Here is a 15,272-nt window from a genome sequence, read left to right on the forward strand (position 1 = left end):
TCACGAGGTCAGGAGATCGAGACCATCCTGGCTAACACGGTGAAACCCCGTCTCTACTAAAAATACAAAAAACTAGCCGGGCGCGGTGGCGGGCGCCTGTAGTCCCAGCTACTCGGGAGGCTGAGGCAGGAGAATGGCGTAAACCCGGGAGGCGGAGCTTGCAGTGAGCTGAGATCCGGCCACTGCACTCCAGCCTGGGTGACAGAGCAAGACTCCGTCTCAAAAAAAAAAAAAAAAAAAAAAAAAGAAATTCTTGGAGATTTGAGTTCTTTGAAATGTCAGTGACTGGACTACAAAACATGTTTCATTCTATGAAAGGAAGGCCCCCCTCATAGATCTTTGTTTGGTTCTTTGTAATAAAGGAGTCATCCTCTGCATTGTACAGCGGAGGTGATAACTGTTCCCAACTCCATTGTGGCATGGGGGGCTGGGACAATAATGGCACTTGTTTTTATAGACCATTAATGAACAGCAAGCTGAAAATTTGGATTCTGGGATACAGCATTTGGAATGTTGGAATAGCAGTTGTTTAGGTTAATGTAGCATAGAAACAAGACAAGGGGAGATGGAGACAATTGTAGAGTAGAACCTCTAGATCATGCTGTCTTTGTAGTTTTCAAAGGCTTAGAATGAAAGGGAGTAGTATAAACGAGGTATTGGAGATAGGGCAGTTGTACACTCTTTCCCTAGGGCTTTGCCATTGCAGTTTTTCATCAGACTGACAAGGTTTTTTGAAGTACACCCAGATGTGACCAGCCATGCCAACAGGAGGAGCTAGACACAGGCACTGTGAACCTGTGTCCTCTCCTCTCCTCACTGCCAGTACCAGGGAGCTTAGCATCTACTCTCCCAGTAACCTCACTATGGCTTTCCATGATTTTTCACCGTGCGCACATTCAAAGCACTCTCTCTGTCTCAGGATATAGGAGCCTGATGGGGTTGGATCCCAATTCATGCTGTTCAGTCTCACTGTTACCCAGGCTGGAGTGCAGTGTCATGATTTCAGCTCACTACAACCTCCACCTCCTGGGTTCAATTACCCTGCCTCAGCCTTCCAAGTAGCTGGGACTACAAGCACATGCCACCATGCCCAGCTAATTTTTGTGTTTTTAGTAGAGGCAGGGTTTCACTATTTTGGCCAGGCTAGTTTTGAACTCCTGACCTCAAGTGATTTGGCTGCCTCAGCCTCCCAAAGTGCTGGGATTACAAGCATGAGCCACTGCCCCCGGCCGGCAATTATCCAGAATAGCCTTTGTCAACCTGGATTCTGTGAGAGAATTAAGTGCTATAGAAAGTACTTTCAGTGGCTGTTTCCATAGTTCTTCCAAGAATGGTATATAGCTAATGCTATTCTAGATCATAGAAAATTTATTACATACCTAAACTGATGCTTTCAGGCATTAAGACTTAATTCTTTTCCAGAACACCAGGTCGAGAAGGACTCCACTCTAAGAGTAATGTTTGTGCCACCTGATGCCAGCCCAGCATGTTCCCTGCAGTCTAGCCAGTGCCGTTTGGGGGCAATCAGGTGGTTGGATTATTGGTGATCATGAAATGCTCAAGGCACGAAATACTTTTCTTTACCTTTTGCAGACAGAGAACATTTTTACATCAAAAATAAGGGCCCTAGATCAGGGAAGAGAGGGAGAGAGTGTGACACCATGGGGTTTATACTTGCTTTTGAATGTGTGAAGTGCATGAATTACTAGATAATAATCTTGCAATTGCTATACTTTATTTATGTGGTAGTGAGAATTTTGTGCTAACTTGCTGTACTAATGTTAATGCTGTCTTTACCATTTCTAAGTGTTGTTCTTTACCCACAACTTTTGACTTCCAGTAACCCCTTAACCAGAGTGGAAGGAGATGCTTTGGTGTTTAACAAAGTGCAAGAAGCTTTTGGGTTAGACTTTTATGCTTTCCTTCTGTAGAAATCAGCATATTCTTTTTCAGCAGAGTTCTTTTTTGCTATTGGGTTCAAATAAGTCAGAAAACAGGAAGAGTAATTAGCTTTCCGATCTGTTAAAGACCAGTGCTTATATTTCCAAAACAGAGAAGTTAGTTCTGAATAAGAGTATGAATACTCCCAAATTTAGAGGACTAATTCTAATTTTTTTGACTATCTTTTTTTGAAAGGGACACTCTCTGAGTTAGTTAAGCAATAAGAGAATATAGAGATCTTTAAAGGAAAACCTATCTCTTGATACCTCTCCCATGGAGATTGAGCCCCACGGGGCTTAGCTTAACCTGAATCTTTTGTGTTAGCCTGGCAAAAACTATTTATTTAAAAGGGAATGTATTTACAAACCTATATATAAAAGATTACTTTCTTAACTTGAGCTCCCAAGTAAACTGACAGTTAAATTATTTTAATAGGCTTGTACCTTTGCATGTCAAGCCCATGTAATTCAGGCTCAGTCTTTGAAATGGCTACTAAAAAAGTATTAATTTGCTGCCAAATCCTGTTATCATCCCTCTCTTTTTCCTGCTTTCCCTGGTCCGTATTGGGAGGTGTGCATCAAACTGGTCCATTCTGAGAGTGTCCTCTCCTCCCTCTGGATTTGGGTAGCTGCTGTAGAAATTTTCCGTCTGTCGTTCAGTCCTAGCGAGTGGCTTGTTGAAGGCTCAAATATTTCTTCTCTAAGTATCTTTTCACTGCCTGTCACCATTCATCTGTCTGTTTTTGCCCTTCCCCTTTTCCTGGATCATTACACGCAAATGCAACAAAGCCTTCCATTCTGTCATACAGCTTTCCTTTTAATGTGTTTGTTGAAGCTTATTGGAGGTGAAGTTTCTCACAGCTGTCTATCTTTGTATTTTCCTTTGAATCTGTTTCATATACCAGACTCATTAGAAAAAGTTGACCGATCTTATTAAAGGGACAAGTGTAATAAGTGAAAGGAGGCATCCCAGCAATGAAGTATTTATGAACCTTTGGGAGAATACATTGTAAAGCATCAGCTTTATTTCTGTCTACCTACCGGCTAAATGCTCATCTTGAACAGAGGACAAAATAATTTTAAAGTTGTTGTGGCCTTCTAAGCTCTTGCTTCTCCAGTGTTAACATGTAGGTGCCACTATAACAGAAGAGATATATCACAGTTTTAAAACAATAAATATAAATGCGGTTATTAAACTTAAGTTCTTATATTTTCCTACAGATGGCAAAGTTTAGGCTTAAAATGACTTAGGTTTTCTTTCCTTGTTTTTTGAGACAGAGTCTCACTCTGTTGCCCGGGCTGGAGTGCAGTGGCGCGATCTCAGCTCATCGCAGCCTCCATCTCCCAGGTTCAAGTGATTCTCCTGCCTCAGCCTCCCAAGTAGCTGGGATTACAGACATGCACCGCCATGCCCAGCTAATTTTTGTATTTTTAGTAGAGACAGGGTTTCACCGTTTGAGCCAGGATGGTCTGGAACTGCTGACCTCAGGTGTTCCACCTGCCTCGGCCTCCCAAAGTGCTGGGATTACAGACGTGAGCCACTGCGCCCAGCCTCCTTTTTTTTTTAATTTGAGACAGAATTTCGTTCTTTCGCCCAGGCTGGAGTGAAGTGGCACAATCTTGGCTCACTGCAACCTCTGTGCTACACCCTCGCCAACCTGCCCCCGGGTTCAAGCAGTTCCCCTGCCTCAGCCTCCCTAGTAGCTGGGATTACAGGCGTGCGCCACCATGCCTGACTAATTTTTGTATGTTTAGTAGAGATGGGGTTTTGCCATGTTGACCAGGCTGATCTCAAACTCCTGACCTCAGGTGATTCACCCACTTCAGCCTCCCAAAGTGCTAGGATTACAGGCGTGAGCCATCACACCCAGCCTTCAGGTTTTATTTTCAATAAGAGTTTTTGTTTTCCATTATATGTAACTATCTTTTTAAAAAAATTTTGCAAGTGCTGGGTAATTTCATCTTCCACTTTCCCCCTAAAATACTTCAAAAGATAGGATTTTAGTCTCAATTCTTTTTTTTCTCGTCTACAAATGGTTACAGTTTTACCTGCTTGCTCATTCCAAAGGTTTGTTATCAGAATCCAGTTACATAGCATACACTCTGAAAACTGCAAAGTACTTTTTGAATGTGAGATAGTAGTAGTGTTATCATAATTTTGGTTCTGACTGTAGCACAAATAGCTTTTAAAGATAGTTGTACTTGAGCCATATATGTGGGTCCTCTACAAATAAGACTGTTATTATTCTGGTGTCTTTTTCCATTGTTTTTAGGTTAGAGCCTAATTCCTCTCAGTAAAACTAGCCTCCAAAGGTTTTAATGGCAAAATCCAAGTATTCAAATGTATAATCAGCCTTTTAAGCAGGAACTTAAAAGGACATGACAGTTTTAATTATCTTGTTCCTTGTCCAAGAGTCAAGTAGTAGGCATGAGTACACTTTTTTACATGGCTTGTGGTTTTACATTATCTTGTACCAAATAGCTGTTTTGTCCTTAATAGGCCTAGTTTCTGTAACCCATTTGGAACTTCCCCCATCAGCTGTCGAAAGGCTTCAAGTTGAGAAACACTGCGCTGTGGCCTCTTCAAATGGCTTTTCTTTTTTGAGATAGGGTCTCAGTGTCACCCAGGCTGGAGTGTAGTGGCACCATCATGGCTCACTGCAGCCTCGACTTCCTGGGCTCAAACCATCCTCCCATCTGTCAGCCTCCCAAGTAGCTGGGACTATAGGCATGCGCCACTGCACCCAGCGAATTTTTTTTTTTTTTTTTTTTTTTTGGGAGAGATGGGGTTTTGCCATGTTGCTCAGGCTGGTCTGAAACTCCTGGGCTCAAGCGATTCACCTGCCTTGGCCACCCAAAGTGCTAAGATTATAGGCTTGAACCACCATGCCTGCCTCAAATGGCTTTCCTTTTAAAGTTTCTTGAGCCTAGTCTGAAGATAGTGAGTTATCTCAGTTGATTGTTCACAGTCAGTTACAGATTGAACTCCTTGTTCCACTCTTTTCCCCATTCTCACTGCTGCACTTGACTAGTCTTTAAAAAAAAGGAAAAATTTTCTAAAATGATGGGAAAAAAGCTGCTATAAATTTTATGAAGTTGAGAGTAGAAATTGAATGTTTACCATTTGGGGCCACATTTCAAGAACACAAGAACACTGAAGAATGGAAAGTGGGCATTAACTGAAGCAGACACCTCTTGAGGTAAGATTTGCGGAAGAAGAGGTTAAAGTGTGCCAGAAATTTGGGTCACCCTCCTCTGGAAAGAAGTTCCAGTAATGGATCTGTTTAAGTGTTAAGGGAGCAGAAGGGAAGATAGTGAATGTACTTCAATATTTTGAACATTTTTAGAAATAAGAATTCTTGAGTCTGTTTTCTTTCTTCAGTCTTTTCCATTTCTTTTTCTCTTCTTTTTCACTGTAGTTTCTGTGTTTCTGATACTGTGCTGTTTTAGATAACATTTATGTTTACATCTTTCATCCTGCTCCTTATCCCTTCAAAGGTCTAAGGAAAAAAAACCTGTCCCCTGGTGCGGTGGAATCGGATGTGAGAGGAATAACTGGGGTTGATCTATTTGGAACTACAGATGCAGTGGTGAAGCATGTACTAGAGGTACTTATCTTTACAGCCAGGGGCTGGATATGGGCTGTCATCTTGAGAAAGTCACAATATGCTGTTCATTTATTCATTCCTTCAACAAATATTTACAGAGTGCTTATTAAGTGCCAGGCACTGTTTGAGGTACTAGAAATCGAACTGTGAGTGAACCAACAGAGAAATGAAGCTTATGTGCCACCTGAGGGAGAGTCTTATCACCTTATAAACCCAGTGGGGAGAAGGAGAAGGCCAGGCGCAGACTTCATCACCATCCCAAAGCAGAGCTCATTCTCAAGCTTTCTGTCAGGCAGGGCAGTAAGAAATTTAATCAAAGTTATTGAGAACCAGCCATGTGTAACTTTTGTGCAGGTGAGAAAACAGAAAAGCATAAGGGAAAGAAACTAGTTTTTCTTTAAAAAATGATCTAATCTTCATAGCTACCCACTGAAGTAGATATTATTATCCCTATTTAGCAGACAAAAAAAAAATTGAGATTTAGAGAAATTAAGCAGTCTACCAAAATCTACATGTATCTACTAAATAAATGTAAGAACTAAGATTTGAATTTGGATCTGACTGCAAAACCCAGGTGCTTTTCACTGCACTATGATATATCTCAATAATACTGCTAATTCAAAACTGCCTTATCCAGGATTCTGTCACAGTATACCATATAACTGTATAAATAGGCTATACAGTATCTTAAAATCAGCAGTTCTTAAACTTTTTGGTCTAAAGATCTCTTTAGACTCTTAAAATTTATTGAGGACCCCAAAGAGTTTTTGTTTATGTGGGTTATGTGTGTCAATTTTTTACCACATTTTAAATTAAAACAACTTTTAAAAACGTGAAATGTGGCTGGGCGCGGTGGCTCAAGCCTGTAATCCCAGCACTTTGGGAGGCCGAGACAGGCGGATCACGAGGTCAGGAGATCGAGACCATCCTGCCTAACACGGTGAAACCCCATCTCTACTAAAAAAAATACAAAAAACTAGCTGGGCGAGGTGGTGGGCGCCTGTAGTCCCAGCTACTCGGGAGGCTGAGGCAGGAGAATGGTGTAAACCCGGGAGGCGGAGCTTGCAGTTAGCTGAGATCCGGCCACTGCACTCCAGCCTGGGCGACAGAGCGAGACTCCGTCTCAAAAAAAAAAAAAAAAACGTGAAATGTATCAGCACACATTCTGTTAGCTGTCAGAGCAATGATATCACGTATCATGTGCTGGGAAACTCTATTGTATACTCATGAAATAATAAGAATGAAGAAGATAAATAGGCTGGGTGCAGTGGCTCACACCTGTAATCTCAGCACTTTGGGAGACCGAGGCTGGAGGATTACTTGGGGCCTGGAGTTTGAAACCAGCCTAGGCAACATAGCAAGATTTTGTGATTTTGTGTCTACCAAAAAAAAAAAAACAGAAAAAAACTGGGCATGGTGGTGCTCACTTGTAGTCCCTTGGGAGGCTGAGGTAGGAGAATCACTTGAGTTTGAGACTGCAGGGAGCAATTAGTATGATTGTACCACTGCACTCCAGCCTGGGTGACACAGCAAGACCTCATCTTAAAAAAAAAAAAAAAAAAAAAAAGAATGAAGAAGATGACATCTTAGTAATATTATGAAAATAGTTTTCACCCTGCAGATTTCTTAGAAGAATCTTGGAGCTCCTTCAAGATCAGACTGAGATTTCTGCATTAAGTTATAAAATTTGTCGGCTGGGTGCTGTGGCTCACGCCTGTAATCCCAGCACTTGGGGAGGCCGAGGCAAATGGATCATGAGGCCAGGATTTCAAGACCAGCCTGGCCAAGATGGTGAAACCCTGTCTCTACTAAAAATACAAAAAATTAGCCGGGCATGGTTGTGGGTGCCTGTAATCCCAGCTACTTGGGAGGCTGAGGCAGAGAATTGCTTGAACCCGGGAGGCAGAGGTTGCAGTGAGCCGAGATCACGCCACTGCACTCCAACCTGGGCAACAGAGCGAGACTCCATCTAAAAACAATAAAAAATAAAATAAAATGTGTCTGGAGATACTAATAATGTTTTGTAGAAATACGATAAAAATGGGCAAGTGAAAAACAAAGCAGAATATGCTAAATGCAAATGAGGCTGAGTTTGGGGTTAGAAATATGTATTTGGAAATTCACATGAGAATTTGGGGTAATATTGGAGGACAGACATAATTCTGATGCTCAAAATTTTAGAGCAGCATAGTCTCTTGAATCTGTTCACATGAAGAATAAATCAGAGATATCTTTTACAACGGGTAGCTTGATTCATTGATTTGCTTTGAGTGACGGCTATAAAGATGTTTTAGAAGAACCACTCTTTTTCTACAGGGTCATGATCGTGGAGTAAACTGGGCTGCCTTCCACCCCACTATGCCCCTTATTGTATCTGGGGCAGATGATCGTCAAGTGAAGATCTGGCGCATGAATGGTGAGTGAACTGGTTACATTATCACCATATCTAGGAAATTGCCAGCCAGCAAGGTAAAGTAGGCAGGTCTTCTGGACTCTGACCAGTTTTTCTACCTTAGGTGATTAATTAATGCTAATGCCAGGAGCATAGAAATTATTTATTTTACAAATAAAATATATCATCTTCACAATTTTTATGTGTACAGTTAAGTGGTAATAAATATATTTATATTCTGTTTTCCTCCCTTCATTTCCTCCTTCACCTCCTTCCCATTCTACTCTCTATCTTAATAATATCCACTTTTTAGCTTCCACATATGAGTGAGAATATGCCATATTTATCTCTTTGTTCTTGCCTTCACTTAACACAATGGCCTCCTGTTGCATCCATCATTTTGCTGCAAATTACAGGATTTCATTGTTTTTTATGACTGAATAATATTCCATTGTGTGTGTGTGTGTAATCTTCTTTATTCATCCCTTGATGAGCACTTAAGTTGATTCCATATTTTGGCTATTGTGAATAGTGCTGCAGTAAACAAATATGGGGATGCAAATACTGCTTTGATATATTGATTTCCTTTATTTAGGTATATACCCAGCAGTGGAATTGCTGGATAATATGGTAGTTCTATTTTTAGTTTTCTGAGGAACCTCCATACTCTTCTCCATTGTGACTATACTAATTTACATTCCCACCAACAGTGTAGGAGGGTTCCCCTTTCTCCATGCCTTCGCCAGCATCTGTTATTGCCTGTCCTTTTGATGCAAGCCATTTTACCTGTGGTGAAATGATACCTCATTATGGATTTGATTTGCATGTCTTTTATTTCTGTATATATGTGTATATATTTCAGCATTTATGTTAAGGACACATTGATTTGTGTTTCTCTGGTAATTAGTGATGAGCATTTTGCCCAGACCAATATCCTGGGACATTTCCCCAATGTTTTCTTCTAGTAGTTTCATGGTTTCTGGTCTTATATTTAAGTCTTTAATCCTTTTTGTTTGATTTTTGTGTGTGGTGAGAGATAGGAGTTTCATTCTTCTGCATATAGTTACCCCGTTTTCCCAACACTTTATTTTATGTTATTGGCACCTTTGTTAAACATGAGTTGGCTATAGATTTGTGAATTTATATCTGGGTCCTCTCTTCTGTTCCATTGGTCGATGTGTCTGTTTCTGTGCCAGTACCACACTGTTTTGGTTACTCTAGCTTTGTAGTAAATTTTGAAGTCAGGTAGTGTGATGCCTCCAGCTTTGTTCTTTTTGCTCAGAATTGCTTTGGCTATTTGGGGTCTTTTGTGCTGCCACATAAATTTTAGGATTTTTTTCCTGTTTCTCTGAAGAATGTCTTTGATATTTTGATGGGGATTACAATAAATCTGTAAATTACTTTAGGTAGTAATTTACCCTGTCATTTTTACAATATGAATTCTTTCAACCCACAGGCATGGAATATCTTTCCATTTTCAGGGGTCCTCTTCAACTTCTTTCATCAGAGTTTTATAGTTTTCCTTGTATGGCCCTTTTACTTCTTTGGTTAGAGTGATTCCTGGGCATTTTATATTTTTTGTAGTTACTATAAATGGGATTCCTTGATATTTTTTCAGATTGTTCACTGTTGGCATATATAAATGCTACTGATTTTTTGAGACAGGATCTCGCTCTGTCGCCCAGGCTGGAGTACAGTGGCTCGATCTTGGCTTCCTGAAACCTCCCCCTCCCTGGTTCAAATGATTTTCATCCTTTAGCCTCTTGAGTAGCTGGGACTACAGGCGCACACCACCACACCCAACTAATTTTTGTATTTTTAGTAGAGATGAGGTTTTGCCATGTTGGCCAGGCTGGTCTCGAACTCTTGACCCCAAGTGATCTGCCCACCTTGGCCTCCCAAAGTGCTGGGTTTACAGGCATGAGCCACCGCACCTGGCCATGCTACTGATTTTTGTATGTTGATTTTGTATCCCGCAGCTGGACTGAATTTATCATTTCTAACAGTTTTTTGGTTGAGTCTTGGGTTTTTTTAAGTATGTGATAATGTCATCTGTGAACAAGGGTACTTTTTCCAATTTGGTTGTCCTTTGATTATTTCTCATACCTACCTGACCTGGTCAGGACTTCTAGTGTTTTGTTGAATAAAAGTGGTAAAAGAGGGCATCCTTGCCTTCTGGTCTGCAGATAAAAGGCCTTCAATTTTTTCCCATTAAGTATAATATTAGTTCTAAGTTTACCATATATGTCCTTTATTATTTTTTGGTATGCTCTTTCTCTACCCATATTGATCATAACTTTTGTTATAAAGGGATGTTGAATTTTATCCAATGTTTTTTCAGCATCTGTTGAACTATCATATGGTTTTTGTTTTTGATTTTGTTAATGTGATATATCATGTTTATTGATGTATATTGAGCCATTCTTGCGTCCCTGAAATGAATCTCACTTGATCTTAGTGAATGATCTTATCAATATGCCATTGAATTTGACTTGCTAATATTTTGTTGAGAATTTTTGCATCTATGTTCATCAGTGATACTGGCCTGTAGTTTTCTTTTTTTATGGTGTCCTCGTCTGGCTTTGTTATCAGAGTAATGCTGGCCTCATAGAATGAGTTTGAAAATATTCCCCCCTCCTCTTCCTTTTTTTTTTTTTTTTTTTTTTTTTTAAGAGTTTGAATAGGATTGGCATTAATTCTTTAAGTGTTTGGTAGAATTCAGCAGTAAAGCAATCAGGTCCTGGGCTTTTCTTTGATGGAAGAACTATTATTAAGGCTTTGATCTAGGCACTGGTTTTTAGAAGTTTTTCTGTTTTGTCATGGTTCAATCTTTTTTTTTTTTTTTTTTTTTTTTTTTTTTGAGGTGGAGTCTCGCTCTGTTGCCTAGGCTGGAGTGCAGCAGGGCAATCTCAGCTCACTGCAGCCTTCACCTCCTGGGTTCAAACAATTCTCCTGCCTCAGCCTCCCAAGTAGCTGGGACTACAGGCTGTGCCACCATACCCAGCTAATTTTTGTGTTTTTAGTAGAGACGGGGTTTTGCCATGTTGGACAGGCTGATCTTGAACTCCTGACCTCAAGTGATCCACCTGTCTCGACCTCCCAAAGTGCTGAGATTGCAGGTGTGGGCCACCATCCCTGGCCTCATGGTTCAATCTTTGTAGGTTGTATGTGTCTAGGAATGTATCCATTTCTCATAAGTTTTCCAATATGTTGGCATGTCATTCTTGTAATAGTCTCTAATGATTCTTTGTATTTCTGAGGTCTCAGTTGTTATGTTTCCTTTCTTATTTCTGATTTTACTTATTTGGATCTTCTGTACTGTTACCTTAGTTGGTCTAGCTAACAGTTTGTTGATATTATCTTTTCAAAAAGCAAGTGTTTCATTTCATTGATAGTCTGTATTTTTTTAATCTCAATTTTATTTCTGTTCTGATCTTTATTGTTTCTTCTACCAATTTGGGGTTTGGCTTTTTTTTTTTTTTCTTTTTTTTGAGACGAAATCTCGCTCTGTCGCCCAGGCTAGAGTGCAGTAGCGCGATCTCGGCTCACTGCAAGCTCTGCCTCCCAGGTTCGCGCCATTCTCCTGCCTCAGCCTCCCGAGTAACTGGGACTACAGGCACCTGCCACCATGCCTGGCTAATTTTTTTTGTATTTTAGTAGGGACGGAGTTTCACCGTGTTAGCCAGGATGGTCTTGATCTCCTGACCTCGTGATCCGCCCGTCTCAGCCTCCCAAAGTGCTGGGATTACAGGCGTGAGCCACTGCGCCCAGCCTTCTTTTTTTATTTTCTAGGTCCTTGAGATGCATCATTAGATTGTTCATTTGGAGTCTTTCCTTTTTTTTTTTTTTGACATAGGTGTTTATGGTATAAACTTCATTCTTAGTACTGCTTTTGTTATTTCCCATAAATTTTGATACATTGTATTGCCATTTTCATTCGTCTCAAGCAATTTTTAAATTTCCTTCTTAATTTTTTCATTGATCCATTAGTCTTTCAAGAACATGTTGTTTAACTTATATATGTTTGTATTTTCTGAGGTTCCCCTTGTTATTTATTTCTAGTTCTATTGTGTTCAAAAAAGATACTTAATATGATTTGTTTTTCACAATTTTTTCAAACTTGTTTTGTGGCCTAAAGTATAGTTTATTCTGGAGAATGTTCCATGTGCTGATGAAAAGAATATTCTGTAGCCATTGGGTGAAATGTTCTGTAAATTTCAGTTAGGGCTATTAGATCTAGTGTGTAGTTTAACTCCACTGTTTCTTTGTTGATTTACTGTCTGAATGATCTGTCTGTTTTTGAGAGTGGAGTATTAGTTCTCCTACTATTATTATATTGTAGTATATCTCTCCTTTTGGATCTATTAGTGTTTGCTTTATATACTTGGGAGCTTTGGTGTTAGGTGCACAGATATTTATAATTGTTATTTCCTCTTGCCGAGTTGACCCCTTTATCATTATATAGTGACCTTCTTTGTCTCTTTATAGAGTCTTAGGTTTCGTAGTCTGTTTTATCTGATACAAGTATAGCTACGCCTGCTCTTCTTTGGTCTCCAGTTTCATGGAATGTCTTCTACCACTTCATTTTCAGTCTATGTGTGTCTGTATAGGTGAAATGGGTTTCTTGAGGGCAGCATATAGTTAGGTCTTCTCTCTATCCGTTTAGCCGCTCTGTGCCTTTTAATTGGAGAATTGAGAGCATTTACATTCAGTGATGTTATTGATAAGTAAGGACTTATTACTGCTGTTTCTTGCTTATTTTCTGTTTTTTTTTTTTTTTAAGACTTCTTTCTTCCTTTTCTTACTGTCTTTTGTGGTTAAGTGATTTTCTTTAGTAATATGTCTTAATTTGATGCTTTTTATTTTTAGTGAGTATATTATAGGTTTTTGTGCTGTAATTACCATGAGAGTCACAAAAAAAAATCTTATAGATAGAATAAGGTATTTTAAAGAGATGACAGCTTATCTTATATCACAAGAACAAAAACAAAGGCAAAAACACACTCAGGAATTATACATTTAACTCCATTTCTGCTCCTGCGTTTTTTACTATCTCTTAACATGTTGCTATAGCTATTATTGATTTTGATAGATTTGTCTTTTGGGCTTCTTAGTAAAGTTATAAGTGGATTGCACACCACCATTATAGTAATATAGTATTCTGGGTTTGTCTGTGAACTTAATTTTACATCTTGAGTTTTATATCTTGAAAAGTTTTCTTTTTGCACGTTAGTGTTTTTTTCTTTCAGATCGAAGAACTACTTTTAATACTTACTGTAAAGATGAGTCTGGTGGTGGTAAATTCTCTCACCTTTTGTTTGTCTGGGAAAGACTATCCTTCATATTTGGAAAATAAAATAATCTTGCTGGGTACAGTATTCTTAGATGTCGGATTTTTTCTTTGAACACTTTGAAAATATCATTCCTCTTTCTCGGCCTATATGGTTTGCATTGGAACATCTATTGTCAGACAAATTGGAGCTCCTTTATGTGTTCTTTGCTTCTTTTCTCTTGCTTATTTTTATTTTAGGATCCTTTCTTTGTCCTTGACTTTTGAGAGTTTGACTTTTATATGCCTTAGGGTAGTCTTATTTAGATTGGACCTGTTTGGTGTTCTCAGGCCTTCCTGTACCTGGATATTTCTTTCTTCTCAAGTTTTGGAAAATTTTCTGTGATTATTTTTTAAAATAAGCTTTCTACCCTTGCTCTTGCTTCGCTCCCTCTTGAAAACCAATCATTCTTTTTGTTTTTTGAGACAGAGTTTCTCTCTTGTTGGCCAGGCTGGAGTGCAATGGTGCGATCTCGGCTCACCACAACCTCCGCCTCCTGGGTTCAAGTGATTCTTCTGCCTAAGCCTCCTGAGTAGCTGGGATTATAGGCATGCGCCACCACACCCAGCTAATTTTGTATTTTTAGCAGAGATGGAGTTTCTCCATGTTGGTCAGGCTGGTTGCAAACTACTGACCTCAGGTGATCTGCCCACCTCAGCCTCCCAAAGTGCTGTGATTACAGGCATGAGCCACCACGCCAGCCGATCATTCTTTTTTTTTTTTTTTTTTTTTTTTTTTTTTTTTTGAGACGGAGTCTTGCTCTGCCGCCCAGGTTGGAGTACAGTGGCCGGATCTCAGCTCACTACAAGCTCTGCCTCCCAGGTTTATGCCGTTCTCCTGCCTCAGTCTCCCGAGTAGCTGGGACTACAGGAGCCCGCCACCTCGCCCGGCTAGTTTTTTGTATTTTTAGTAGAGACGGGGTTTCACCGTGTTAGCCAGGATGGTCTCGATCTCCTGACCTCGTGATCCGCCCGTCTCGGCCTCCCAAAGTGCTGGGATTACAGGCTTGAGCCACCGCGCCCGGCTAGCCGATCATTCTTAAATTTGGTCTTTTGAGGCAATTTTCTGTTTCTTGTAGTCTTGTAGGTGGTCTCTGTTCCTTTTCATTCTTCTTTTTTTTTTTCTCCACTGACTTCTTTTTTTTTTTCTTTTTTTGAGACAGAGTTTTTCTCTGTCACTCAGGCTGGAGTGCAATGGTGCAATCTCAGCTCACTGCAACCTCTACCTCCCGGGCTCAAGCGATTCTCCTGCCTCAGCCTCCCAAGTAGCTGGTATTACAGGCATCCACCACCATGCCTAGCTAATTTTAGTATTTTTAGTAGAACCAGGGTTTCACCATGTTGGCCAGGCTGGTCTCGAACTCCTGACCTTGTGATCCACCCACCTCAGCCTCCCAAAGTGCTGGGATTACAAGTGTAAGCCACTACCACTGGCCTAACTATGTGTTTTTCAAATAGCCGGTCTTCAAGCTCACTGATTTTTTTCCTCCACTTGGTCCCATCTGCTATTCAGAGTCTCTAATGAGCTCTTCATTTCAGCAAATGTGTTTCTGTTTCAAGATTTCTGTTTGATTTATTTTCATTGTTTCAATCTCTTTGTTAAACTTCTCTGGTAAATTTCTGAATTGTTTTTCAGCCATCTCTTGGAGATAACAGGGTTTCCTTTAAACTACTGGTTTGAATTCTTTGTCAGAGATCAGAAATTTCTGTCATTTTAGGGTCAATCATTGTATTTTTGCTTTATCCTTGTGGGAAGGTTATGGTTCCGTGTTTGCTATTGTTACTTTTGGGTATACACCTATGTCTTTGTGTTGAAAGATTAGTTACTTATTCTAGTTTTCTCTGTTTGGCTTGCTTTAGTTTTTATTGAACATATTTGCTTAGCAAATCTTTACTGCTCAGTCACTTCCTCCTTTTTGACTTTAGGTGACACCTTAAGCCCAGGTTCACCTTGGCTTTAGTAAATGACCCGAGCATTGTCTGTCCTGAATGGGGAGGTCCCA

The 15,272-nt window shown here is 39.9% G+C and overlaps 1 protein-coding gene across 2 annotated transcripts in view; it reads left to right on the forward strand.

The window, feature by feature from the left end:
• Positions 1-15,272, forward strand: part of LOC105498174 (COPI coat complex subunit alpha) — a 53,585-nt gene that overhangs the window by 12,414 nt on the left and 25,899 nt on the right. For both annotated transcript variants that reach the window (XM_011770077.3, XM_011770078.3), the window contains exons 7-8: positions 5,439-5,548; positions 7,865-7,964. In XM_011770077.3, the coding sequence (XP_011768379.1) occupies positions 5,439-5,548; positions 7,865-7,964 (210 nt within the window). The remainder of the gene's footprint in view (positions 1-5,438; positions 5,549-7,864; positions 7,965-15,272) is intronic.

The sequence above is a fragment of the Macaca nemestrina genome, chromosome 1 (genome assembly GCF_043159975.1).
Source record: "Macaca nemestrina isolate mMacNem1 chromosome 1, mMacNem.hap1, whole genome shotgun sequence".
NCBI lineage: Eukaryota > Metazoa > Chordata > Mammalia > Primates > Cercopithecidae > Macaca > Macaca nemestrina.